The 26,471-nt window shown below is 50.0% G+C and overlaps 8 protein-coding genes across 13 annotated transcripts; 3 read left to right on the top strand and 5 right to left on the bottom strand.

Annotated features, from left to right (window-relative positions):
* Positions 1 to 12: 12 nt before the first annotated feature.
* FOIG_02630 (uncharacterized protein) lies at positions 13 to 1,694 on the bottom strand. The gene is made up of 3 exons (XM_031199971.1): positions 1,465 to 1,694; positions 1,088 to 1,402; positions 13 to 1,035 (listed from the first exon to the last, which is right to left on the bottom strand). The coding sequence occupies exons 1-3, from the start codon at positions 1,557 to 1,559 to the stop codon at positions 252 to 254; spliced, it is 1,194 nt and encodes a 397-aa protein (XP_031069739.1). The 5' UTR covers positions 1,560 to 1,694; the 3' UTR covers positions 13 to 251.
* Positions 1,695 to 1,736: 42 nt separating this feature from the next.
* Positions 1,737 to 6,120, bottom strand: FOIG_02629 (uncharacterized protein). Of its 2 annotated transcripts, XM_031199969.1 has the most exons (3): positions 5,880 to 6,120; positions 2,778 to 5,780; positions 1,737 to 2,724 (listed from the first exon to the last, which is right to left on the bottom strand). In XM_031199969.1, exons 1-3 carry the CDS (start codon positions 5,927 to 5,929, stop codon positions 2,052 to 2,054), a joined length of 3,726 nt encoding a protein of 1,241 aa, XP_031069737.1. In that variant the 5' UTR covers positions 5,930 to 6,120; the 3' UTR covers positions 1,737 to 2,051. The 2 variants fall into 2 exon arrangements, with proteins under 2 accessions (XP_031069737.1, XP_031069738.1); XM_031199970.1 differs by having other exon boundaries at positions 2,778 to 6,038.
* Positions 6,121 to 6,834: 714 nt separating this feature from the next.
* Positions 6,835 to 10,753, top strand: FOIG_02628 (uncharacterized protein). The gene is made up of 2 exons (XM_031199968.1): positions 6,835 to 7,152; positions 7,213 to 10,753. The coding sequence occupies exons 1-2, from the start codon at positions 6,885 to 6,887 to the stop codon at positions 8,238 to 8,240; spliced, it is 1,296 nt and encodes a 431-aa protein (XP_031069736.1). The 5' UTR covers positions 6,835 to 6,884; the 3' UTR covers positions 8,241 to 10,753.
* FOIG_02627 (uncharacterized protein) lies at positions 8,330 to 11,348 on the bottom strand. Of its 3 annotated transcripts, XM_031199966.1 has the most exons (3): positions 11,259 to 11,348; positions 11,091 to 11,203; positions 8,330 to 11,019 (listed from the first exon to the last, which is right to left on the bottom strand). In XM_031199966.1, exon 3 carries the CDS (start codon positions 9,928 to 9,930, stop codon positions 9,157 to 9,159), a length of 774 nt encoding a protein of 257 aa, XP_031069734.1. In that variant the 5' UTR covers positions 9,931 to 11,019; positions 11,091 to 11,203; positions 11,259 to 11,348; the 3' UTR covers positions 8,330 to 9,156. The 3 variants fall into 3 exon arrangements, with proteins under 3 accessions (XP_031069734.1, XP_031069735.1, XP_031069733.1); XM_031199967.1 differs by having other exon boundaries at positions 11,091 to 11,259; XM_031199965.1 differs by having other exon boundaries at positions 8,330 to 11,259.
* Positions 11,349 to 11,464: 116 nt separating this feature from the next.
* FOIG_02626 (NCS2 family nucleobase:cation symporter-2) lies at positions 11,465 to 16,401 on the top strand. The gene is made up of 2 exons (XM_031199964.1): positions 11,465 to 13,267; positions 13,316 to 16,401. The coding sequence occupies exons 1-2, from the start codon at positions 12,861 to 12,863 to the stop codon at positions 14,679 to 14,681; spliced, it is 1,773 nt and encodes a 590-aa protein (XP_031069732.1). The 5' UTR covers positions 11,465 to 12,860; the 3' UTR covers positions 14,682 to 16,401.
* On the bottom strand, positions 14,732 to 19,572 carry FOIG_02625 (uncharacterized protein). The gene is made up of 6 exons (XM_031199963.1): positions 17,882 to 19,572; positions 17,351 to 17,702; positions 16,840 to 17,305; positions 16,628 to 16,791; positions 16,446 to 16,579; positions 14,732 to 16,399 (listed from the first exon to the last, which is right to left on the bottom strand). The coding sequence occupies exons 1-6, from the start codon at positions 17,973 to 17,975 to the stop codon at positions 15,018 to 15,020; spliced, it is 2,592 nt and encodes an 863-aa protein (XP_031069731.1). The 5' UTR covers positions 17,976 to 19,572; the 3' UTR covers positions 14,732 to 15,017.
* Positions 18,360 to 21,986, top strand: FOIG_02624 (uncharacterized protein). 2 transcript variants are annotated; one of them, XM_031199961.1, is made up of 3 exons: positions 18,360 to 19,485; positions 19,857 to 20,635; positions 20,685 to 21,986. In XM_031199961.1, the coding sequence occupies exons 1-3, from the start codon at positions 19,293 to 19,295 to the stop codon at positions 21,774 to 21,776; spliced, it is 2,064 nt and encodes a 687-aa protein (XP_031069729.1). In that variant the 5' UTR covers positions 18,360 to 19,292; the 3' UTR covers positions 21,777 to 21,986. The 2 variants fall into 2 exon arrangements, with proteins under 2 accessions (XP_031069729.1, XP_031069730.1); XM_031199962.1 differs by lacking the exon at positions 18,360 to 19,485 and having other exon boundaries at positions 19,744 to 20,635.
* On the bottom strand, positions 21,943 to 25,616 carry FOIG_02623 (uncharacterized protein). 2 transcript variants are annotated; one of them, XM_031199959.1, is made up of 3 exons: positions 23,185 to 25,616; positions 22,659 to 23,132; positions 21,943 to 22,606 (listed from the first exon to the last, which is right to left on the bottom strand). In XM_031199959.1, the coding sequence occupies exons 1-3, from the start codon at positions 25,090 to 25,092 to the stop codon at positions 22,448 to 22,450; spliced, it is 2,541 nt and encodes an 846-aa protein (XP_031069727.1). In that variant the 5' UTR covers positions 25,093 to 25,616; the 3' UTR covers positions 21,943 to 22,447. The 2 variants fall into 2 exon arrangements, with proteins under 2 accessions (XP_031069727.1, XP_031069728.1); XM_031199960.1 differs by having other exon boundaries at positions 22,091 to 22,606; positions 22,659 to 25,589.
* Between the last annotated feature and the right edge of the window lie 855 nt (positions 25,617 to 26,471).

Below are 26,471 nucleotides of genomic sequence, written 5' to 3'. Positions count from 1 at the left end.
CGTTCAGCTAGAGGCGTGTTTAGTATGGACCTTGTGATTTGCCGAAACCTAGCTTAATTGAACCCTTGCCGTAGCCACCACGCATAACCCGGTCGAGATATCGAGCATCTTTGGAAGGCGCATGAATAAAGTTGGCGAACCGTTCAATCGAAAGTCGGCGATTCATGCATGTGCATGCATGGGTAAGCCATGCTGTCATAGCATCTCACTGCTACCCAAACTCTTGCTTGCGCTTCTGTATGTATGCCACATTACAACTCGTCCTTGTCCCCATCTTTCATGTAGTCGTGTTCAACTGCATGCCCCTTCCGGATCTTGCGAACTTCCTCGGCCGTGACTTTGAAATGCTCAAATGAGGGTGCATCTTCTCCAATGCCCCAAGCAAAAACTCCCCCAACTCCGAGCTCCGGCACGACATGGCTAAACTTTGTCTGAATGCTCTTTTTAGTGTCAAACGTCCACCATCGCCACTCCTTCTCGTCCCAATAAAAATAGCTTCCGTCTTCATCATACTTCCCAGCTGTTCTCGCATGTTTAAACGATATAGATACGTCCTGGGGGATCTCGTCATGCCAGCTAAAGCCGCCTGTCTTGCCTAGATCAGCTCCGGTCTCAGGATCCTCAAGCAATTGAGTAGGGCACCCAAGAATTTCTCCCTGTGAGCATTCTTCGGTCATGAACCATTTGACATAGTATCCAAACCCAAGATTGAGCTGACTCGGTGATGCGCCCCGGTCGATATAACGCTGGATTGAGTCTTGAGAATCCGAGACACCGCTGTGATGCTTAGTCACGACATCTCGGCGGTTCATCAGGTCGTATGTCATGATGTTGAGGAAGTCGACTTCTTTCATGATCTTTGGCACGGTGGTGGGCGTAAAGGCCATCAAATCGACCTCTTTACCCGGAACAGCCGCTGAAAGAAGTCTGTCGAGACCAATAGCGGCACGCAGCTCCTGGAGGAGCGATACAAATGCATTGATTTCCCATTCGCGCTCAGAGTTGGGAATTTGCTTGTAATCATCACGGTTGCCTCTGTTGCAGTCAGTATGTACCTAGTAATGACCAAGATTGCAATATTCCTTACCCGGGATACTCCCAGTCAATGTCGATGCCATCAGCGCCCGCCGCAGTGACCATGGCCGCAACCTGGCGTGCCCACCGCTTCCGCGTGGTTTCATTCTTGGCCGCTTCCTCGAAACCTTGAGTATCGCCCCATCCTCCGATAGCTACCATTACTTTGGTGTCGCCAGGGAACCTTTTGCGGACACCAGAAACAGACGTGAACAGCGGATAGTCGTGAGGTTTGTTGTCAACATTGAAAGTCTCGGAGCGCATGAATGCCAGAATGACATGCGAGACATCTTGAAGTGCGCTTTTTGATGGGACAATATCATGTTGTCTAAAATTTCAGTCAGTGAATATTCCGAAGCTATTGCTTGGCGACGAGGGAGGTGCATTTACCCTGTGAGATACATAACGCAACGGAATGGCTCGGCTTGAGATATGGCAGTCGCGGTCACCAGCGCCAGGAATAGCAGATGCCATTGGAAAATCATTCCGACAATGCCCGTTTGGAAGGAAGGTAATTGTTTGGCGATTGCCTACTTTATGCTGGACTGGAGAGGGCACTGATTGAGGTGGCACTTTCTCAATTGACCCGCAGATGTAGATGTAGGTGAAGTGGATGTTTCTTAACCAATAGTTCAGACGGGAGGAGTCTATATTAGTACTTTCAACCTGATTCACCAACAAACACAAAACAATAAACAAAATCTGTCAATGCCTGTTCATTTTGGTTCAAATTAACTCGTATTTCCTATTTCCCAATGCAGCTTCCTCCCAGATAAGAACCCGTTTGCGCCTGCGTTCTATCCTGTCTAGTAACATATGCCACAACAAGACCCTCCCTCGCAATCCATGCCTGGGTATTGTGTTATACAGCGGATAAAACCGCATCAACGCCAGAGCCTCCAAAAGAAATCTAAAAAAAAAAAAGTCGTGGTATCGTGTTCGCTTCGTGTTCGTATCCTTCAATATCCCAGTCCTGTCTAAATCAGCCCTCGACTCTTGAGAATCCGACTGAGCTCCTTGAGCTGCACTGGTTTGGAGAGAAACAGATCCAGTCCGTTCGCAAAAGCATCCTCCTGTGCATCCTTAGAGGCGAGGCCAGATATAGCGACAATATGCCTTCGTGGCAAATCTGAGGCCTTCTCAAACCCTCGAATTTGTCGTGTAGCCTCAAACCCATCCATTACCGGCATGGAAATATCCATCAAAATACACTTGTAACACCCTTCTTGAGCTTTGTAACACTCCAGAGCTTGGAGCCCATCCGAGGCCGAGTCGTACTCCACACCCATCTTCTTCATGTACGTTTGTAGGATCTTCATATTGATAGCATTGTCTTCTACCAGAAGGAACCGTTGATCCCGGGGTATTGTAGGTAGTTGCAAAGCGGGCATTGATGGCAACGGAGTCCGTGTGCCATCGTCATTCCAATGCGCCCTTCTCTTCTTAGGAGACAGCGTTGGAGCAATATCAAAATAGCCGCGGTTCTTGTCATCGGACCCATGTTGGACAAGATCGGTTTCTGCCGTCGATACAGTCGGTGGTTCGTCGAGTCTGGTCGAGACGCTGGCACGATCTGCAGCTGTTGCTTGTAATTTCGTCCAGCGCCTGAAGCAGAGAACAAAAGCTTTGGCAAGTTTCCTCGGTCCCACACTAGATAAGAACGTCAGCGGTAAGGAACAAGTAGTAACAAACAGATGACTCACGGGCGTGATATGAAACTGAACAATCCCCAATTGAGCTTGCGCTGTGACCTATGTGACCTGTCAAGCGATCGAGCGACCGCAGCACTGCGGCACACCACGACAACTGGGGACGATAGCTCGTCTCGAGGTTGGTTTGCTATCGTTTCAAGGTGAGATTCGTCACAGAGTATCAGGTCAGGAAGATACTCGGCGTTGTGGAGGGAGTCGACGACATGCATACGCAACCAATCGTGGCAGACCTTTTGCAGCAAAGCACGTTCGTCAAACTCCCTAGAATTCCAACGTTGGCTTTCTGAGCCACCTCCGCCGAAAGGTGTGAAGCCGTTGATACAAACGCGGAGACCTGACAACTCAATGGCCTGGGACTGAAACTCCTCGCGGTCGGAAATTGTTTCCGTCGAATCAACACTGACAGCTTCTAGTGGTAGTTTTACCGCGATGCGGGTTCCCGTGCCCACCTTGCTTTGAACATGTATAGAGCCTCCGAGGGCCCTGACAAATTTCCTCACAAGACTCAGGCCAAGGCCAGCGCCTGAAGAATGAATATTCTCTTGAGCGAACGGAGCGAACAGACGGTGGTTGAGATAGTCTTGCCCGATGCCAGCTCCTGTGTCGGTGATATCGATATGAACGACTCGATCCCTTAACCGGCTTTGCCCAGGAGTGTCCTGGTAGGCAGAAACTTTAACATAACCCCGTGTAGTGTACTTGAGAGCATTGCCACAAAGATTCATGATTATGCGCCTCAGCGCCCCTGACTCAACATGGAACGCCCAGTTTACCGCTGGGTCAATGTCCAACATCACAAGGACTGCGTCAGGACCAGCTCCGTTGCTGATCTTTTCTCCAGCCTTGATACTATCCGCAACGTCCATACCATCAAGGCGGGTAAAAGGATCGCGATTGAGCTCTTCATTCGGCTTGTCATCGTGAACAAGCGAGAGTGATTGTTGTTGGTAGGTGTGGCCCGCATAAATACACTCCACGACTTCTTCCACCAGCATGTCCAGATCCAGATTCGAAGTGATATGCATCATCCCGTCCGTTGGTCCACTTCTCTGGTTAGACTGTGCGCCTCTCACGAAGGCAATACCTGAGTTCGGCGACTGTCCACTGGGTGCCTTGACAAAGTTGTTGATGCGTGTCCAATCAAGCAAGTGATTGATCGTATCCAGAAGTGTACGGCCACAGACCTCAAGGGAGCGCAATACATCGCCCTGGAATACATCTAGTGCGGTATCACGCAACAGCTCGGCACACAGAACAATGCCGTGAAGTGGAGACCGGAGTTCATGGGATAGGGAGCTGAGTAAAGATGTCGTCGCCAAGGATACTATGGAACTCTCCATCATGGCAACGTCTGCCATGATGACTGCGCTGAAAGCGGCAAGGTAGCTCAGTTCCCCCTGGACCGTAAAGATGCGGGTTGGTGTCATTGTATAGACAAAACACCCGGAAAACCAGCGCTCTCTGTGAGAGTCCCATAGAGGTACAAAGGCAACGCTGCGTGCTCCCGGGAAGACATCACGAATAGCCATGCCTTCATTTTTCCGTGAATACGGGTCGTTGACCTTTCGCGACTTTTGGTTGTCGCCCCTTTGTCCTTCTTGAATGCTCCGAGCCTTCTGGGCCTGGAAAACGGCCATAGCCGAGTCCTCGCTAGCCGGATCACTCGATGCCATCACTCCGTAGCCATCGAAATTGAAGATCTTGCCTTTTGGATAGCGGCGTAGTAGCATCTGGAGCTGTCGTTCGGGTATTGTTCGACTGCGTCCTGCTGGGGCTTCACCATTGATGCTGGAAGACACAGACGTAGAGAATCCAAGGATAGGGCACATAGCGCCTGAGGACCGGGAGTCTGCGGAGTTCCGGGGGGATGAGACTGAAATATTACCTTTACCTGGAGAGGACGAAGATGAGGATGAGGAGGAAGAGCGATCGTGGGTCCGTGAATTACGTCGTAAAGAACCGGACCGGATTCTGCCAGCAAAAGAGCCAATACCTGCATCCAAAAACAGGACCCCCTCAACTTCAATCGACTCGCGTAGTATGTTTGCCGCTTTAGAGAAGATTTGGTTCAGCTGCTGCGATCGCGATTCCTCTCCAGTCGGAACTGAATGAGGAGTCTTGTCCGTTGGATGGAATGGGCTTGTCGGCCTATTCTGACTAGGGCTTTCAAGAACAAAAGTATCTGGCGTGGATATGCTCTCCGTGTCGGCAGCAGCAGCGGCATTATCCCTCTGATTCTGGATCTTCTGTTGCGTCTGGTTGAGAGAGCCTTCCTCTGTACTAGCATCGGTATTGAAGGCATGAGTTGAACTGTTCTGCCATCCTGATATCGTCGTCTTCCCCTCCACATAGCTTCCCAAACCGCGAACCATGCGCTCACCAGGACGCCGGCCATCTCCAGATCGTGTCAGTTCCATTTGTCCCAGGATAGATGCTGAAACATCTCGCATGACTTGGAGTGATGCTTCGTCAAGTGTCTCCCGTGGCTCGTTGTCAAGAATACAGAAGACGCCAATGTTGATACCTCGACGGGTTCTTATTGGTACTCCTGCGTAAAACCTATGCTCTGGCCGTGCCTTGTAGTACCAGGTATTGCGATACTCTTCATTTTCAGCGAGGTTGCTTATCACTGTAACCGGGAGCTCCGAAGCTAACGATGCTTGCTGTGGTCCACCAAACTCGGGATATACCAATACACGATCACAAATACCATAGCTTCGAGGTATTGCAGTACCACAAAGCCAGAGGCTATCAGAACCAGAACTAGGAGGGTTGGCGTGAGCAGATATGCGAAGCGCAGGTGTAGCTTCCGCAATAATATGCTGGTGTTGACAGTCAAATAGTGAGATCATGGCACGGGAGGCGCCAAGTCTCAAGAGAGCCACCTGGGCCAGAGCTGTCATGGCAGGATCCGAGCATGGTCGCAATGAAGACGAAGGAATAAGGTTTGCGACATCATTGCGAACAGAGTTGGCGACAAGGACCGAGTCATATCTGGGTATTTGTTAGATGAGTCCGTTTGACGAGCTTCAATTGATGGCAGAGGATGAAGATGCGACGAGAGTGAGGATGAGGAATGGTGCAAGATCGTACTTGAATGTCTCCCGTTCGCGAGTTGATTCGGAGACCTTGTTACCAGCCATGATCGACAGCTGTAACGTGCTTAGCCCATGCAAGCAGCCTCGGTAGGGGGAACAGATCGTCGGACGAAGTTGGGGGTTGTGTGGTTTAACAAGACTGGTTTAAAACAGCCTGCCCTTGAGAATTTAGCTAGATATTGGCAAGATTACTTAAGGATCCCTCCATCGCACTCCGACTTGTCTAGGTCTGGATTCTAGCTGTCTTTCCACTCGAATCTTGACCTATCGCCACCCCGCTTTGCCCTCCAACGGCCCTAAAACCAACTTACAGTGGAACCACCCGGGTGCTTACCCGTGGAGATCTACCGCTGGAGTCCCATTAGCGACAGAAGATCGATCGATTTGCCATGAAACCTCCGGCCGCTCATGGATAAGATTTTATGGGCATCTATGACTGAGTCAGGCACGCATAAGCTCGAGGTCATCAGGCGCTCTTAATTTCTAAAAATACTAAGCATGAAGGGAAATAAATCTACGCTGCTTGCATTGATAGCAACAGTCTCCAATTGATAGCAGTTTCCCATGTTCAAAAATGCATCTACAGGTGGGAAAACAAGATATTTGGCATAAGCTTTTAGGGTGGGTAGGTGTCTGGATTCTGGAGCTTCGCACCTCAGTCTAGAATTCAATGGGCCCATTTATTACAACTGGTCAACAGTGAGTGGAAATACTCAACATCATATGAGTTTGTAAGGACTCAGAAGAAACACTGAGAGATAGAATGAATATTAAAAATATCATGAGTATTATGAAAAGAATTAAAAATCTTACGCTATAATACCTACCTCAGAACAGGGTGTTCCTGTTGAACTTGACACCAAGACAGTGTGAACTAGTGTTATCACACCGATAACACAGTGACTTCCATTGGCTCGAGCTTCTTTTTTTTTCTTCATCCTTTTCAAGCAATGTTATACCTTACCGTTTTTTTGATTAACTGTTAAGCATCGATTTCAACATGTTTGAGAATACATGTACCCTGCCTCTGTCGGCAGACGTATTCGCAACAGCCCTCCACCCCACGGAGCCCCTTCTGATCGTTGGTTTATCGAGTGGCCACGTTGAGACCTTTCGATTGCCATCCAGCTCTTCTTCCGACGACAATACCGATGGCGATGGAGACACGAGCGTGCTGAGCGACGGAAAGAGTATGATCGAATCCGTCTGGCGCACTCGAAGACACAAGGGAAGCTGTAGATCCTTGGTCTACTCGCACGATGGTTCAGGTAAGTTTTCCACGAGCTTCGCTGTGACTGTTCACTGTTCGCCAAGCTAACCTGTTAAAGCTGTCTATTCAGCTGGAACCGATTCGCTGGTAAAGCACTTTGACCCCAAAACCGGTCAAGTCATTTCCAAATTCGTGATTCCTTCTGCAACTACGGTTCCCGATGCGCCGACCCTCCTCCACGTCCTGAACCCTCAGAGCCTGCTTCTTGCGACCGACTCAGGTGCCCTCCACATCATTGACCTAAAAGACGGCAAACTGGGACAGAAGCCCGTCCAGACTCACTTCCCTCATGCCGACTATGTTTCTTCTATAACACCTTTGCCGCCCACTAGCGCCAGCACCAGCGGATTCCCGAAGCAATGGGTCAGCACTGGCGGTACCACGCTCGCCGTGACCGATGTTAGGAGAGGGGTGCTTGTGCGCAGCGACGACCAGGAGGATGAGCTGCTATCTTCTTGCTTCGTTCCAGGCATGGGCCCTAAAGGACATCGCAACAACGGCGTTTTGGCGGTAGGATCCGGCTCGGGTGTATTGACCATGTGGGACAAGGGAGCCTGGGACGATCAGCAGGAACGAATCATCGTGGACGGCGATAAGAAGGGTGGCGGTGAAAGTATCGATGCCATGGTCTTGGTCCCGCAAGAGTTGGGACTCGGCAAGAAGGTCGTCTGCGGTGTAGGTGATGGCAGCTTGCGTGTGGTCGACCTTGTTCTTAGGGAGGTGGATATTTCGGCCAATTTGCGTCACGATCATATGGAGAGCGTTGTGTCGCTGGGTTTCGATTGCGAGAACCGCCTCATCAGTGCCGGCGGAAGGACCGTGAAGCTTTGGGAAGAACTATCTGCTCTTCAAGGAGGCAACGATGATGATGAGGAAGAGGACGAAGATAACGACGATAGCGATGATAGTGATGCTGGAGAGAATGGCAACGGCAAGCGAGCTGCTGATAGCGACAGCGACGACGATAGTGAGGAAGACCAAATTGCGGAGATGAAGCGCAGGGCCAAGCGACGCAAGGAGGTCCAGCAGAGCAAACTTGGGCCCATGGGAGCCCACGGCATTATGGGGTTTGAGGGCTTGGATTGAGTGGAGTTTTTCGGCGATACAAATGCTGTTACGATACCCGGGGTAGACATGACGGAGGTAGTGCGATCAGATGGTCAGAACGGTCAGAGCTCAAATTATGGGCGAAGATACAATTCATTACAAGCATAAGAAATAAAGATTAATGTTGACAACCTTTCAATTTTTCAATATCTGGCTATCTATCTAATTTGTGAAGAAGCCCGCCCTAAGAGGTGGACATCCAACGACTCATGTGCAGTTGGTAGTCTTCCGAAACGAAGCACGATCACATACATAGTGAAATAACCAAAAACCCATTCGTGTTTAGTCGGGGAGAGAAGTATCCCTCGGTCGATGCTACACGACCTACGGTGATAATTCTTTGAGGCCCAGTAGCCTCATGTTTTGACTCGAGACCCAGTAGTCTCTTTTGATGAGTCTTCTCGAAGCCCAGTAGCTTCGGAAAGTACAAGTGCACTTATTCTATCCCGGAAAGGGGGCAGAAGCAGATACCTTGCCATTACACATGGCGCCAAGGATTGCATCTGAACCGGTGACTAGAGAAAGGACTTGAAGCGGCATCGTCCCCAGAAATACTCTATCAGAGAATTATGGAAGACCAAGCGGGTGGTCTATGTCTTGCAGAGAAGCGCGCGATATCCCGGTGATGCAATGCAGAGTACTAGAAAACTCCGCAGACCGGGGGTCATGCTCCTTTCTCCATGATTCCTCAATCGCGTGAAGGGTGACGCGGGGTGGGTGGTGTGCGTTGTGCGAATATCGCAAAAATCATTATGATCCCATATCCGAGAAATCGGTGTGAAGGTGGGGATCCTGGTATCAGAATAGGAGGCTGAAGGGTCCCTCGCAGGTACAAGACAGGTGATTTTAAATGAGATTATAAAAAAGATGTCCGGGTGGACAAAACCAGAAGGTGTTAAACGCCTGGAATGTGAAGATAGCCCCAGCAGGCATCTTCTGATTTGGGCAGCGTGTCGGCTCGAGCAAAGTCCTCCATGACTTTCTCATCGCTGGGCGCTGAAAATCGAGTTGGAGAGCTCATGGTGAGGTTGTCGTCGTAAATTATAACGGTGGGAAGTATCCTGGTGTCGTGACCGCTGCCTTTTTCTTCGGAAGATGAGTCGCTAGGTCCTCCGCCTGGGTGTAGTTCACTTCCACTATATGTCGTAGGGATGCAAATGTGAGGGATTCCTTTCCGTAAGCCAACAGCTCGGGCCAAAGTAACAGCAGAACCTCCCCCGACGCTGACAACGCAATCTCGTCCAGATGCCCGACCTGGCACGGTGGTATTAGATGAACAGAGAATTTGACTGTCGAGATTAGGAATAATGGCTTGAATTTTGCGAGCGATATTTGATCTTGAAGGGCTCGACACAATGAGCGGTGAAGACAAGTGCAACCGAGCCAGCTCAGATGGTAGACGATGAATTGCGTCAGGACCGACGACTAGACGAGGTGATGAAGAAGGACGTTTTGGTCGGCGATGTCGAGATCGAGAGGAAGGTCGCTGGGCCGTGCCGGGCGGACCAGCGTGCGAAGGTGGAGGAGACAAGTTGGTGGCTGGTGGCGTCACAAGAGCGGACGCCTTGATGGCGAGAGCGTCAACAAGCTTGTCACGGATAGCAACGAGATCAGGATCAGTAACTTTTCGTGGTGACAAACGATGAATGCCGTTGGTGGAGTGGTGCATGAAGGGCCGATGCCGGCTGTCCGGAGGTATCCAGCAGCGGTAGCGGTTGTTGAGGTATATCGAAGTCCAACCTGCGCGACATCAATCAAGTGCCCAAAATGACAACAATAATGGATTGAAGACGAAAACTGGAAAAGAAGGAATCGATCGAGATTTGATGAAAGTTCAGAGATTCACAAGTTAAAGACATAGCACAAGATGAGCTAGGGCACATTATTATGGGCAGATAGAATAGGCGTGACCTGGGACGAGACGAGACCAGACGTTTGAGCGAAAATCTGTTAGCAGCACCTGTTTCTGCCTGTGAGAGGAGAGTGGCCGTTTGTTGTGGTTTTTCGCCACGGAAAAAGACGCCACCTCTGCCTTTTGACTAGGGGACTAGGAGCTTAGGCGTAGGAGAAGGGGAAATTTGGTCTCTTTGTTTTTAATAATACATCAAAGAAAGGGTCCAACCGATGGTCTAGAGCCGAAGATGGGAATGGTCAAGCGGCAATGCCTTGTCTGTTTGGTGCCAGTCCCTGCGTGAGACCCTGAAAAACTGATGTAAAAGGGGGCAAAAGGTGTATTGTTTCTGTCATGAAGACGTCAAATGTGCAACGGAGGGGGATGCTCTTGACCCCTAGAAACACACAGGAGGCAGTTTATCCGTCCCGGCCGGGGGGGTAGCTCCGTTAAGTGGAGCAAGGATCGGAGACATAGTCTCGTGGTAACGGAGCAAGTCCGCCAATGAGAAGTGATACGGAAGATCGTGGTTGGCTGCGGACATGGAAGGAAGAGAAAGGAAGGGCAAAATCAAGAAGCGCATCCCTTTGTGTCATAAAACCCATATTACCTCAGTGTTGGCATTGAATGACGATATGATTGGTTGTTCTTTCAAGGCTCTGGTGGCTTCGATGGATGCACAGTGAGCGCTATAGCAGCTCCCGTTACAAGAAGACGGCAGAAGCTCTTCTTGGAACATTCTTTTAAATTAAGGAATATACAATGCTGAGTTGATCCAAATTTGAGTCTGGGAAGTCGCTGCGTTTCCGAGCTATTTTCGGATAATGCTGCAGTGACGCAGGCTGAGTTGTAAACCAACCGTGACATCTGTTACACCATGGTATTGTGATGGTTAGAACGAAGAGTACCTCAAACTGTTTGTGGTTTCGGCAACTGACCGTTACATTACTGTTGTATATCTGGAGGCCTCTGATATATGAAGGAGAAAGAAGAGAAGAGATGGGTTACAGGTAGGGAGCACATCAGGCCTCCTTTCATGTTGCAATTAGAGCTATAGAACAAGATAGTGTCAAGAGTCATTCTACACAAAAAGAACTGACACTTACATCAGAGATTAGAGATGAGGCTCATGCTCAAGGATGGAGACCAAAGCACTTTCTTAAGTAACAAAAACTCCATGAATGCGGAGAGGCAGGCACATAGCGGCAGTCTCCGGTGCCTCCCGCCTTTAGCTCAAGCCAACCTGCCAGCCTACCCCTCTGAGCCCTTGCCTGATATTTCCTCTGGCTGGTCTTACAACACCAGCCTTTTTCTTCTTCTCCTTCATCTTCAATCATTGTCGCATCAATTACCAAGATCTATCTGGAGCGCCGGCGGCCTTTACACAATTCTATGACTTTGTCGCCGCCGCTTGGCCTAGCCTCGCAGTTGTGATAACATCTCCGACTGATCGATCGCCCTTCTTTCAGCTCTGTTCAATCATCTACATCTTCGAGATGGAATTTATTGCGCAGTCGCCCGCCTCCGTTCTCCCAAGAATCACAAGCCCTTTGCTATCACCACCGGACGCAGCCGACAGCCGATTTCACTCGCATTTCTATCTTATCTGATAAGCTTGTGGTTGGCCGACGGCTCATGGCCGAGCACAACTTCAGCACGCATATCTGCTAGCAAACTGTGGCGTACAATGCATGCACCCTGGAGATAAACTGGGACGAGTTGGATGGTTGAATTCCGACGGTCACTCCAAATTGGTGCCATCTCCTTGACAGAGTCATCCGATTTCGCAAACTGATTACCTATCAAGCCGTAGTTTGAAGCTCAGCACGATATCCAGCAAAGTTCAGCTGGTGCTGTCCCAGCTCATGCTGGGTTTATCATCACAGTCCTGGCCATGATAGACAGCCGAAGTCGCTTATTCCGTGGCGATGGGTGACAACCCCAGACGATGCGCCGATGCGCTATCTCACCCCTCCTCGATTCGAACCCAGCCCAATGGTTGCGACAGGCCGTACTCCTATGTTCGTCCCCCACGTCCCGAGGTGCACCTCCAATACCGGTTCCCCGACCGGCCGGCCTGATAACAATCCAACTCTATTCATGCCAGCTCCCCATCGTGGAATCTGGGGTTGCATATTTAAAGGAGCGATTGTACGCCATCATGTCACCAATATCAGGCTTCAGATTAGCATCGCATGTTTTCTTAGCTGACCTTGTCTTTTGATCTGCATCTCATCTCACCTCGCTTGGGGCTCTTGGACTCGGACCCGCAGACACCCACCCGCTGCCCCATCTCTAGCCATTTGTCAAGCATCTGGGGAACAAGAAGTGCTGATAAGCTATCTCTGGATCCAGGAGTTATCAGTTACAAGTCTTGGGTCACTAAGTCTAAAAAACAACTCTAGTCACTCCCGAAAACGGCCTCGTGTGCTCGCCAATCACTTCTGTTATATGGAGAGGCATTAGAAGTATAAACCTCCATATTGCCCATATCAACTTTCAGTACTGGAGCCATTTAAAGCTCTTGTCACTTATATTCATCCAACGTTGACAACGTAGACAACCAAAGCCTGTGTCCGTTGAGTTGATCGACGCCAAGATACCTCTTTCGCTTGGACCACTCGATGATCAACGCCATCGATACCAAGCCATTCCAGCGTCAGCCTGTTTCCAATTTCTTCACACAACTCCATCTAATACCTTAAACAATGGATGAGGATCAAGGGCCACAGTCCATTGCGCCCGAGCATGCGCCACCGAAAACAATTGCTCAGCGTTGCAATGGCCTCAAAAAGGCATTCACTACCAGGCACGGCCTGATTGGCGATTACGACTATGCCTTTCTATTTCGACCAAACCTGCCTTTCATGAAGAAGAGCGTCAACCCAAGTCCCTTCTTTGGTCTCAATGACAAGATGCCAGTTCTTTTGGGCTTGCTGCTCGGCTTTCAACATGCATTGGCCATGTTAGCAGGTGTAATTACACCACCGATAATCATCAGCAGCAGCGCCAATTTGCTACCTGAGCAACAACAATACCTCGTCTCAACCGCTCTCATCGTTTCTGGCATCTTCTCTGCAGTCCAAATCACTCGATTCAGGCTTTTTGGTACACAGTAAGTTTTCTTTGGTCTCGGCAAGGGTTTGGGCTAACTATTGTTGAGATACTACCTCGGTACTGGAGTTCTGTCTGTGGTTGGAGTCTCATTCAGCGTTATACCTGTCGCTCAAGGAAGTCTCGCTCAGATGTACGCCAATGGCTTCTGTCCTTCGGATTCTGATGGAAACCCCTTGCCTTGCCCTCAGGGTTATGGAGCAATTCTCGGTACCTCCGCTGTGTGTGCTTTGATCAACATCCTCGTCTCTTTTATCCCCGCAAAGTTCTTGCTGAAGGTCCTGCCACCAATTGTCACTGGCCCTACCGTTATGCTCATCGGTATCAAGCTCATCAAGTCGGGTTTCTCCAACTGGATGGGTGGCAGCGGAGGATGCATGACTGCCACTGACGGCTTGTTTGCTCTTTGCCCCAACATCAACGCACCTCATCCTCTTCCCTGGGGATCTGCAGAATTCCTGGGCTTGGGTTTCTCTGTCTTTGTCGCTATTATCCTATGTGAGCGATTCGGCTCGCCCATTATGAAATCTACCTCAGTCGTGATTGGGCTCCTAGTCGGCTGCATTATTGCTGCTGCTTGTGGTTATTTCGATCGATCTGGAATCGACTCTGCCCCCGTTGCTTCGTTTGCCTGGGTACACACGTTCCCACTATCAGTTTACGGGCCACTCGTGCTCCCCCTGATCGCTGTTTACCTCGTCTGCGCCACCGAGGCTATAGGCGATGTCACGGCCACATGCGACGTTTCCAAACTCGAGGTGACCGGAAAGACCTATGAATCTCGTATCCAGGGTGGCATCTTGTCTGATGGTATTGCTGGCTGTATTGGTGCTCTCATGACGATGACTCCTATGTCTGTCTTCGCTCAGAACAACGGTGTCATTGTCCTCACCAGATGCGCCAACCGCAAAGCTGGTCTTGCCTGCGCCATGTTCCTGGTCATCATGGGTATCTTTGCAAAGTTTGCGGCAGCTCTCATTGCTATTCCATCAGCTGTTCTTGGCGGTATGACAACCTTCCTCTTCAGTGCCGTGGCTGTATCGGGCATGTCCATCATTGTCCGTGGCGTCCCTTTCACTCGACGCAACCGCTTCATTCTCACTGCTGGTCTGGCTCTGGGATATGGCGCAACGCTTCTACCCAACTACTTTGATAAGATCTTCACATACAAGGGGGACAACCGCTCTCTTCAGGGTTTCCTCGACGCTATTGTTCTTGTCATGGAGACTGGTTTTGCAGTTGCTGCCATCATCTGTGTGATCCTCAACCTCACGCTTCCTGAGGAGCTGGAAGATGACATTGATGCAGCCCGTTCAGCGACCAATGTCATGATCCATGAGGATACAGAGCAACAGAATAAGGCCATTGCAGGCTCAAGTCGGGAGCATAGTATCGATCCGCAAAAGCAAAGTTGAATGGGTATAGGGAGAAACGTATAAAAGCTCAGCAGGAAACAGGATTCTGTACATTTATGATGAATATCGGGTCATTCAAAATATGATGTCTCATTTCAAGAAGCTCGGTCTCAGCAGATGAAAAGTGATGTTCATTAAACAGCGTAATCATTCCAATTCATCAGCGACCTGACCTTATCTAAGAATCTCTCTTTCAGCTTTCCAATAACGCCTATAACCAATGGCAACTCCCTTACTCCAGTACTCCGCGCCTCATAAGGATCATCAAAGCTATGCTTACACAAAGCAACACACCAGCCTAGTAATTATCCGTCATGCCCTCACATATTAGACCCATCAGCTCGTTACACCATAGACCACATGTGATCTACTCTCGTATCTCTGCTTGTGAAAGCTATTCATCTGTCTCCTGTAGTTCTCTTGAACCTCTCCCCAGAGCCCGCGGTGGCGTTCTTGTATGCACTTGAGCAAGTCGCCTTCCTTCTTGATCTTGCAATGGCAGACGTTTGGTGTGCCACAGAACTTAGCTCGTGCCTGCGGAGTTGGAAATTTGATGCTAAGACGTTTGAGGTTGGGCCAGTTGACACTATCGCTCGTTGAGGCAGGGTTGTTCAGCGCCAAACGTGCCAAGTTCCAATCCATCTCGCCGTCCGATGGTGATTGCTCGTATCGTCGGGCTGAAATAGGAGCATCGCCCTTTTTCTTCTCGATGGCCGCGATGTCGCAGGATGCCCCATCTCTTCCAGATCGGCGGCAATTGCAGCGCTCTGGGTTCATGTTTGTTTCGTCGTCAATCTGAACCGTCACAAATGAGAACTTGTCTCCTTGACGGTTCTGTGTGAATAGGACCAGCATTGGTTTGACTGGACGCTTGTGTAGAAGCCCTGTGGAGTTTGTCCCTGTTGATATACTGACACTGCGGACGTCGCTGTTGGACGAGTTGCTATTGCTTGAAACGCCACTTGAGATACTAAAAGAGCGTCCATTGTTGGTCATTGTTGTGCTGCTGGATGGAGGCGGAAAGAGAGAGCTGGAACGACGAGGAGATGGGGTTGACCCAACTGGCTTCCGTGGTGGAGACTGTCGCGGCGGTCCTGGTATAGGGAAGAAGCCCTGTCTTTCAACAGGCGAGGACCCTATTGGTTCTGGAGAAGTTCTTCCCGGCCACGAGCCGTAGAACTCGGGCCCTGTGGGTTGTCGCTGTGTTATGGTTGGAAGGCTTGGGTGGCGACCAGGAGGGCCCATGGCGAAGCCGTCTCCGCCGTTTCCATAGGAAGAAAGCGTTTGCGCAGGTGACGCAAATGGCCTGCTCGCAGAAAGGGGCGAACTTGGCATGGCTCCCGAGGCAAGTGTCGATATGGAGTTTTGACGGCTTGATGAAGTCTTGATGGTGTTGACTGCGGCATCGCTATTAGTGACAAGCGAGCCCTCGGTGGATTTGGGTATCCAGAGTTGAAGACAAGCGTTCTCCATGATTGTCTCTTTGACGCCACCCAGAACGAAAATGACTTGGCAGTCGTACTGCGTCGCAGAAGCCCATGGCTTGAATCCAGTAACCGCTTGTTGGAACTTCAGTATATCAGCTCCGTCCATAAAATCTAGTCTTGCGATTCTTTCGTTCTGCCGTAGGATGATCTCTTGTGTCATGTGAGTGCCGGTGGGCAAGGCGTATTGTGGGTTGAAGATCATTGTAGTGATATCGAAGTCGAATTTCTCAGCTATTCAGGTCAGCATTTGGCCTCGAATAGAAAAGAGCCTACTGACTTTGCTGTCTTGGTTTGCCCGATGACGCTTGAGCTGATCCAGACATGATGATTCTGAATCTTCGCCCATCTGCGTCTAGCCTTCGAAGGAGCTTGGCTTTCTTCTCGATACCTGGACTATAGCTCTGCAGATTTCTGCGATTGTTAGTTTTTGCGATAAAACAGGGATTATCCCACACTTACACCTCTAGCAGTTGTTCCATCATCTCGTCTTTTGTAACTAGGTCAACAAGAGGGGCAGGTTCCTTCTCTGGCCAGATCGTAAACATGTCTCGCTTGAGCGTCGAAGTAATGATTCTTGGCGTTACCAACTCGCGGCCGAATCGAGCACATTGAGATGATAGGTCCTACTCCCGTTAGTCCGCAGGTTACAATTAACTCCACACATGACTTACATCTTCCAGTTGTCGGGCGTAGGATGGCCAGTGGGAAGTGTCCTTATCCGCCTCCCGTAAAGCAGGGGCCGCTTGAATTCTCTTGAAAATCCATACACACTTCAATAAGTTGAGATACTGGTCAACCGTCGGAACACGATCTTCGACTACCATACCAGACTGGAAGTTTATTGTACTTTTGTGAAAGTTCAATATGAAAGCATCCGACAGCTCGGTGAGCTCAAAATCCTCTTCGATGCGATACTCGGGGTGACCAGTGAGCGCTGCAAACCGGAACTGTTCGTCCAAGTCCACAGGCACTTCTAGTAAAACAACACTACGTTGAACTCTTTGGTCCAGGGCTTCGTCAAGGTCAGGGATAAGAACTCCCATCAGACGGCGAATGTCATGATGAGCAGCTGTGATGCGGTCCGCGAGGTCTTGATGCATGCGCTCAATATCTTGCCGTACCCGTAAAAGGAGATCACTGAGCTCGTCAGCGTATGAAATAATACCAAGTTGATTCACTTACACTTCAAATGGTTTTAAGACGTGCAAAATCTTCGAGTTGTGCAACATGATCCTTTGGCGCAGTTGATCGGCTGCGGGCTGAACGAGTACATTCCATTCCAAGTTGCGTAAAGGGTTGGTTCCTACACGATATCGATTATTTGATCTGAGAAGTTCATTGCATTCTCGTAGTGTCATCTCGTAGTCCCCAATAATCTGAACCAGCGACGTCCTGTCCCATCGTAGCCTTGCTGGCGCACCTTGCCGTCTTTGACTCTGGAGAGAGTTGTCTGCCCATGCAACTACTCTACTGAGGATGTCGAGATTCTCGGCAAGACCTCTAACATCTCTTCCAAATTCTTCATATTGTTTTGCTGCCATGCAGTCAGGCCGATGTTACATTTACTGAAGGTGGAGGGATGAAGGAATGAGTGATCGCCAGGTACATGTACCTATTCGTGAAGGTTGACCTTCGACAGAAGCAGTACGTTGGCGAAGCCCCGCAAGGCATATCTCGCAGGAGAAACAAAGGCGTCGCGCTTGGATCACTTACTTGCATTATGATCTTCAGACCAGCCATAGCGGTAGACTTCCCAGGCTAGGCGCCCGAGGCTGATAAGGTCTCCAACCTGGAGAGGGCCTGCCATTGAACGCTGCTATAACTGATGTTACAAAGGGGCCTCAGATGGCAGGGACCTGGGCTTCAAACAAAAGCTAAAGACGATCACTTGGGGAAATGTAACCGTCAACGGGGCCAGAGTAGGTTGTGGACGAGTGACGGGCAGCAGTATCTTAAGGAATATTGTTAACAGGGCTGTTGCTCAAGAGGCCAACGGAAGAAGTGTGACAGAGCTTCACCCGGGACGGTCTGACTGGTATGGGTAACACCCACACACTCGCCCCAAAGGAAAGAGATGCAAGGGCCAGATGGGCCTTCAGGAAAGAAGATAAGGACGCAGCATGCAAGCTCTGTACGTGGGACGCGTACAGTCCGGAGTGGCTGGCCAGGGCTGGCCCAAAGTCGAAGAACCTCGCCGCAGAAAGAGAAAAGAGCTCTTCCCAGGCACCGATGATCGACTGACACGAAGGCGTGGCTGATTCGGTCAGTCAACAGGGCATTGGTTACTCATGTGGGTTACCAGCGCGAGCATGCGGGGTGGAGGGTTCAGGAGCGGACGGTAGCTTGCTTGCTCTTATCAAGAAGCATGCACCCAGCTGTTGGAGCGTTGGTAGTCTGAGAAGTATGCTTCTTCTTCGCTATGAACCAGGTCGGACATATGACGGAGAACACAGGATGGTCGATCTTGTGTCATCCCAAGTTAAGTCGCACGTCCCCATGCTTCAGACAAGTTATCCCGAGGATGAGGTTTTGGTATCCAGGGTTCTTTCAGCTATGGCTTGGCATGTCTGTGAGCCATGTCTGAGATGCATCGGGGCTGTGTAATGCAGGGTTGGCAGATTGGCTGTTCAAGCGATAAAAACGGCGCTAGAAACGCAACAGCTAGCGCTGCGGTTTTTGATGTGGTTGGAAGGTATGGACAAGGCGTTTTGGTGTGCAATAAGGCTGTCGAATTCTTGTCTAAAGTGAGGGGAAAGTCTGCCTAGAACGACCAGCCCCTGCAGGGAGTTGATAAGGTCACACGATGGTGATGAGGCTTGAAACCCGTCCTTTGCTTGGTCGGTCAACCATTTTGGGCTGATTGCTCTACGCCCGGCTTTGGTTGTGATTGTCGAACCCTGCCTGCATGAGTTCCAGAGAGCGTTACTTAATACCCATGGTCCCAGATAGCTGTGTAGCTCATATCGGAGCTTGCTCTTTGCCATTGTTTGTATTAATTCTGAGAGCTCGTTGACTCGTTGCCAATTTTGGCTTCGAATTGACGTGTAAGTTGGTTCCCAGACCAACAACTCCAGCCTTTCTTCCTCCTTTGAGCTGCGGCTTCCAGCTGCATACAGACCACACAATGAACGATTTCGCAGCATATCAGGAGCACAGCCGTGAGCCACCACGACGTGAAGAGCCAGAATGGGACAGCGACCGTTCGGTGATCTTTAGGGAAACCGATAATCCCAATGGCATCTTTACGTCAGCACCCAAGGAAGCCTTCAAGCTTGGGTACTTTGACGTCATGTGCCTGGTTCTTAACCGAATGATTGGTAAGTTCTCTTCATTTCCGAATACTTTCCGATATGATTTTTCGAGATATCGCAAAGACATTTCATAGTGGGTTTGGCGATGTTGTGTTGAAGTTGAATTTAAGTTGAGAGCCCAGAGTTTGGATGAGACCCAAGTGGGGAAGTCTGCTTATACCTTGGGATCCATGGTTCGCTCCTTCCTTGGCCCAAGCTTGAGTTTCAATGTGTCAGAACAACGCAGTTTCTCTATCGGGAAGTTGTTATTCTCACTTTCGCCATCCATCTCTTCTACTCTTATCACGATGTTGGAACTTGGTGGTTCAATTCAGTGCGGAAATATGGTCTTGAGACACGGTACGACTCTGCAACTGAGTTGCTGACTATCATCACAGGAACCGGCATCTTCAATTCGCCACAGAGAGTAATGGAAGGAACCCGTTCAACAGGCGCATCTCTTCTCCTCTGGCTGGCGGGCATCATATACTGTCTCTCAGGCGTCCACGTCTACATAGAGTACGGTCTCAATGTTCCCCGTTACACCATCAACGGCATTGAACAGAGTGTACCTCGTAGCGGCGGTGACCTCAATTACCTCCAATATGTCTACCAAAAGCCCGCATACAGAAGAGGCACCGTACTCCTGAGTACGTGTATGTTCGGATTCTGTTTCGTGGCTCTTGGAAACATGGCAGGCAACTGTATCAGCTTTGCTACCAGAGTGCTTTACGCATCTGGCAACACTGATCCAGCTCCCGGAGCAATCAGAGGTATTGCCATCGGAATCGCAATTCTCACTTGCTTCATTCATACCTTCTCTCGTAGAGCAGGAATTCTTCTCAACAACATGTTGGCAATGATCAAAGTCATGATCCTCTTGCTCATCATCGTGACAGCTATTGTAGTCGGCGCTGGAGCTCTGAAGACTACCAAGGGCGAGAAGGTAAAGAACTACATCTCGGAGAACACTCAGCCCTCTCGGGCTTTTGCAGACTCCGGTGATGCTAATGGCTATGCTCACGCGTTCTTGGCCATCATCTTCAGCTTCTCTGGCTTTGAACAGCCCAACTATGTCATGGGTGAGATTAGCAGGCCGCGGCGGAAACACCCAATCGCTATGATGCTTGGTGTCGGTATTGCCATTGTGCTTTATATGGCTGTCAACATTTCATATGTAAGTCTAGTTGCCCTTCCCTGCGTATTCGTGTTCTAACCCTCCTCAGATGGTCGTGGTCCCAGAAAAGGATCAGATAAGTACCAACGTTGCGCAAGAGTTCTTCGAGAGAACTCTCGGCTCCTTGACCGAAGATGAGACTGGCCAGCGTATCTTCAACGCTTTCCTTGCCATATCGAGCATGGGTAACATCATCGTGATGACTTACACTGCTGCACGGGTAAAGCAAGAGATCGCCAAGGAAGGTATCATTCCCTACGCCAAGTTCTTTGCTCAAGACGGCGACATCTCTTTGGGTCGAATGCTATCCTGGCTCAAGAAGAAGGGCATGTTCAGTTCTCTTCTGAGCACACGTTGGCTCTCTCCCGAAGACCACAGAGAGAGAACGCCTGTTGGTGCCTTCGTCCTGCACCTTACATCCTGCTTCATTCTTATCTTCGCCACTTGGGGTATGAACTACTTCAATTCATACACTTTACTCACAAGTCTGAGCGCATATGTCATCAATGCCTTCTTTGGCATCTTTCTGGGTCTTGGTATCCTGATCCTCCGATTCAAAGGACCACCACAAACAGACAAGGACGAGATTCACAGCCCAGCAGCAGTCCCCCAGACTTGGCGACAGATGACCGGCAAACATATCAACCCAACACTCAGCGTTATATGCGCAGTTATATATGTGATTGGTGGCCTGTGGCCCATCGTCACTATCTGGATCAAGCCCTCAACACCACAAAGTCTCCAGTGGTGGCTTGTCCCAGCCATCACATGGTCCGTCATCGGTGGCAGCATTCTCTGGTTCCTCGGCTTCATCTCTTTTGCATGGCGCCGGAAGCAGAAGAGGAACGAGATCTTTGTCGTGGAGAAGAAGCCCGAGTTCGAAAGTGCTGATGGCTCTGACGACTCGGGAGAGAAGGCGGGCGGTTATGTGCTTGTACACGAGACGGTTTACCTGAGTTGGATCGCAGGGGAAGTTCATGAGTCAAGAGGAACTGGCCGAACGGGCTTTGACGAACAGGCAGACACAATACCGGTGCCTGCGGCGAGCCGATATGTTGGCACTGACTTTGAAGCATTTTATGAGGACAACCACCAGGGTGCAGCGCCAACAAGGGGGTACAATACGGGATATCGGCCATGAGTGGTTGATGATTTAAGTACATATGATAATGAAGAACATGTTTATGATAAGTTGATTGTATATGACAATGCATGGCGCGCATTTGGAAATGTATCATCTGACAGTAGAGTGGCAACAAGATCCATCCTCTACTCTTCCAGAATATAAGCTAAGACGGAACAGAAAATGCTAAACTGGAGTATGTAATTTTTATACAATTTTTGGAAATGCAGTACCTGTGCAGCAGATTCCCAATGTTTTGATAAGAATTGTTCGCTTCGCAGATATAACATCCTGGTGATGTAGGGTAGCCCGAGCCTACGAAACCCGAGATGATTTTGACTGTGCCTTCTTCCGTAGAGAAATGATAACTGTTGGACTCATGTCGGTCTAGCTGTTAGTAATGTGCTCATGTCTTCACTTACTATGATTTCGCATGCTTGGACCAAATCTCGACTTGTAAATGAAGCTACGATTATTTGATGCATCCACCCACTAACTATTTGTACATCAAGCGTAACATTGCGCAACCAGAAAGACAGCTTTCAACATCAAAACATGGGTTGGGATCACAAAAGATAAGTCGATTTATTGTTGGTATTCCTTCAGAGCCACCTCTTGTAAACACAGCGCCGCCAACCCCGTCCTTTTAGCCAACATTATCGCCGGTAATTAAAATGGTCTATTGCCGTTCAGTGTGCCACGTTACGTGTAAGAAGTCGTATGTTGTCCACAAATCCTTCCACAAGCTCTTGATAGCGGTGTGGTCTCGAGCTCGCTGCCTTGCTCCCTTGGTCGATCAGTAGCTTCGAGTCGAGTTCAATCTCAAGTTCATGCTCCTTCTCTTTTACCTACAATATTGTTAGTTGAGCCGAAATGCTGTCTGGGGCTTTGGGAACCTACTCCGTGGCGATCTTGTATGACCTGCGTGAGGTCAACCTGGTAGGGCCCGTGTGTGTAGCTAAGTCTGTCCTTATTTCGCTCAGGGTTTTCCCCACGATCACGATTTGGAAGTTGCTCCAGTTCTTCCACCGAGCCGTCCCAGTTCATTTCGAGGTTGATACTGATTCGACAATCCATTGGTAATGCAGGGAAGTGAATATCAAGGTCAGACACGCGTGCCTTGATGATCTTGGCAATGACCTTGTTGTCCTTTTGGTTGTAAGTGACTCTCACACGGACTGCTCTTCGCGATCCCAGTCGGCTTCGCACGCATCCAGGTATCCTTGCTTGTAGATCTGGTGGAATCTCGAAAAACCGGTCTCTCTCTCTCCGGTGCAGAGCAACGATGGGTACACGTTGGCTGCCTGCTGGATTCATGGGATGTGTGATTTTGACGAGTTCGTTTAGGTAGTCGTTCATCTTCTTATGTGAGCCCTGAAAGCACCATTAGCAACGATAACAATGAAGAAGATGCTGAAACACTCACTTCCGTCATGCTGCTCTTAAAAGCTACACGGCTGTTATCCATCAAGATGCATTCTGACGCAATACCTCGATCAACTCGTTGGTTAGTATCTCTGTCGATGAGAGTGCCCAATTTCGCTTCAATTTCAAACTGGATACCGCGACTACTGATTTCCCTCATATCTGGGGTGTTAATAACATTGAGGAAGAGGAAATCAGCCACTTGTCTTGATACATCCTCAAAAGGTTTGAGGCCAGTAAGACTCGGTTCCCAAGCTCCAAGAATCTCTTGGGGGCCTGGTTCAGCGACGGGAACGTGAGGAGGTGGGTTGCCCCGGTTCGTCTCTGGCGAGGCATGGCGACTAGGACGGGGGTTCTCCTTCTTTCCATTGAGATGTGAATGGACTCTCTTTTGTAGCACGAAGTTCGCATTTGTAGGCATGCTATTCATTTTTCGAGCGTCTTGTGCCCAGATAGGCGGCTGTGAGTAGCGTCTTCGCTTTTTGACGGCCGCAGCAGCTGGTACACTGGAAGAAGCCGACTCAGATTCGCGCTTCACAGCAACGCCGCCGTTGACCTCGCTGGGCTTCATTCGTTTCTCCTCAGGTTCTTGTCTGGGACTGTCGCGATCCTCAAGCTTGCGCTTGGCAGGAGTTGCCGCGCGTTCTGTGTCGATGGCCATTGGCTGGGTTGGTTGGGGTATAGGAGCCGATTGAGCTAGTTTGGCTTTGGCGTCTGCTGCCGCCGATGCAGCAAGTGGATCGTGGTTGCTTTGAATCGACGGGACTCGAGATTTGGGACTGACGGATGGGCTAGGAGCTCGTTCACTATGCGATTGGGATCGTCGGTGTACGTCGGGAGCGGGCGAACCGTAGCTACTAGATATGCGCTTCGCATGAAGCGGAGGCGGAGGTGAGCTCTGTACTTGTGCTTGTGCCTGTGCCTGTGCTTGCGGTATTGGCGCTCCAGTGTAGGAAAGTCTTTGTTGGTATGGACTCGAAGGCTGTGTGAAACCGCCTGTAACTGATGCTTGTCGAGATCCGGCAGACAAAGTAGGACCGACAGGCGTGGGTGGTTGCGAGGGCTGGCGATTGTATTCGGCAGGCGGTGGGCGCGAAGCTGTGACAGGACTACCTTGTGCAAAAGAACCGTAAGGATGATGTGGTTGAGCGGATGTTGGAGTAGGAGTAGAATGGGCAGAATGACTAGCTGAGGGAGGACGCTGATTCAGATATTGCTGGGTCTGTGGGATAGAGCTTTGTGGGTGTTGTTGCTGAGTCGGAGGATAATGACCAGGTGCATGACCTGGTGGCACGCCTTGTGGGCCCTGAGAGAAGCTTTCGCGAGTTGCGTATTGAGTAGGTGAATACTGGTGCCGTTGGACTGGACTGGCCATCTCCCCAGGGGATTGAGTTGGTGGGAAAGGATAACCTGCGGCAGCCGCTACGGCCGACGGAGTCGTTGATGTTCGATAAGGGGATTGACCTGGAGTTTGGACGCTTGGGGACCGCGGATCGTGAAAAGAGCCCGTTGGCTGTAGCGGAGGGGGTGCAGGACGTCCTGGATATGGCCCGGGTGCCTGGTACGGAGATTGTGGTGGATACGCACCGGGCGGTGGTTGATGGGGAGATGGGTGAGGATGCGACGGTGGTCGTGACTGAGCGTGATGAGGATGGCCAGTATGCGGAGGATATTCTTGGGGCATTGGTTTGCCTGGTGAAGGTTGCGGCGGTGGATGGCGGCCGTACTCGCGATAGTACGGAGGAGGAGCGGGTGCTTTGGCTGGACTCTGCGATGGTCGCTGCATCTGCTGGGGGTGAGGTTGCTGCTGCTGCTGATGTATTGGCGGCGGCGGTTGCGGTTTCGGCGCAGGTTTGGCCGGAGCGCGATCGCCGCCATCAGACGTATTAAGAACTGAGCGGAGATCCATGGCGATGGTGTCGTGATGAAGGGAGAATGAAGATCCTGCGACAACACGACGCCTCGAAGTTTCGGCGCGAGGGGAGACCACAAAGCAATTGCAGTGCGGGTCGCTTGTCTTGCACCAGGTAGTCGACGCGGCGGGAGCGCAACTGAGTATAGACAGATGTTGTCCTCAACTGATATAGATCTATGACGCTGTTGAGGCGATGGAGGACGTTCGTTGTCGCGCGAGGAGCACGGCGCAGGTGGACATGGATGACTGGTTGGGATGTTTCTACGTCGCCATGGCGAGGCTGCCACGCTGTCGAATTGACGATTGACGATTGGCGAATAGAAATCGCGTACAGAAATGGATGGACGCGGCTGAAAGATGCTCGTTCGGATGATATTATCGACGGATCGTGTGCGCTGGAGGTTATTCGCGCCTTGGAATAGTTCTCGGATTGATTAATATTTGTGTTGGTGTCCTGTCGTCGTTTTCTGGCGACAAACAAAGATGGACAGGCGACAGCCTGACGCTAGAGCTCCAGGGATATGCCCACGGGTGGTACTACCTCACCTAACTCAACTGTACGTACTGGACATGGCCCAGGACAAATTTTATTAGCGATAGCGTTCCCCAAGCATTTTTTACTAGCAGTACATGCTCCGTGCTGCGAGCTCAATGGAGATCTAGGTACCGATCATCAACCCCCGGAGAGGCTTAGCATTACGCAAATCAGGTTAGTGAATTAAAGATGAGACACGCTACTTGTCACTTTTCCATATGTCCCGAGATAAATTGCACCAGACTCAAACGCCAGGGTCAGACTCCGATTCCTGTGGAGGGTCAAGTCCTTTGCAATCTCCTTAAGCTTAAAGGACATCAGCCTTATCGACTCAGCATGTTTATATGATCTTCTTATAAGCATTGGCTTACTCCAAAAACCTCGATGTTTCTCATGCAAAGGGAACTTGTATTCGACGTCATAGTTGAGTTACGAACCAGGGGTACCGGAGCTCCATGGGATTTGGAGTTCAGCTTCACAATAGCAGCATAGGCACGAGCGCTAACCACAAATTCATTGAAGAGGATTTGCGGCAGTACGTGCATTAGCATCGTATAAACTGTACATCGGAATCTAGTCAAAGTTAGTCCAAAGCTGATTGCGTATCACATGAAGCTCTAGTTTGCTAGTCTAAGTACTGTGGCTGAGGTCAGTGTTAGGGCAGAGCCTCTTATAGCAAGTATAATGCCTGTACTCTGTAGAAGCCCGGTTAGCTGGATAACAGATGGACGTGTAAGAGTGGTGGTGATGTTTAATAGGTAGTTCGCTTGAATGACATCCTTCCTTGTATCGCCAAGGAGTAGGATAAATTTCCAGACAACTTTCATGAACTTAGTTT

This window comes from Fusarium odoratissimum, assembly GCF_000260195.1.
Source record: "Fusarium odoratissimum NRRL 54006 unplaced genomic scaffold supercont1.3, whole genome shotgun sequence".
NCBI lineage: Eukaryota > Fungi > Ascomycota > Sordariomycetes > Hypocreales > Nectriaceae > Fusarium > Fusarium odoratissimum.
Note: the sequence above shows the minus strand (reverse complement) of the source record. Positions and strands in the feature narration are given on the sequence as shown.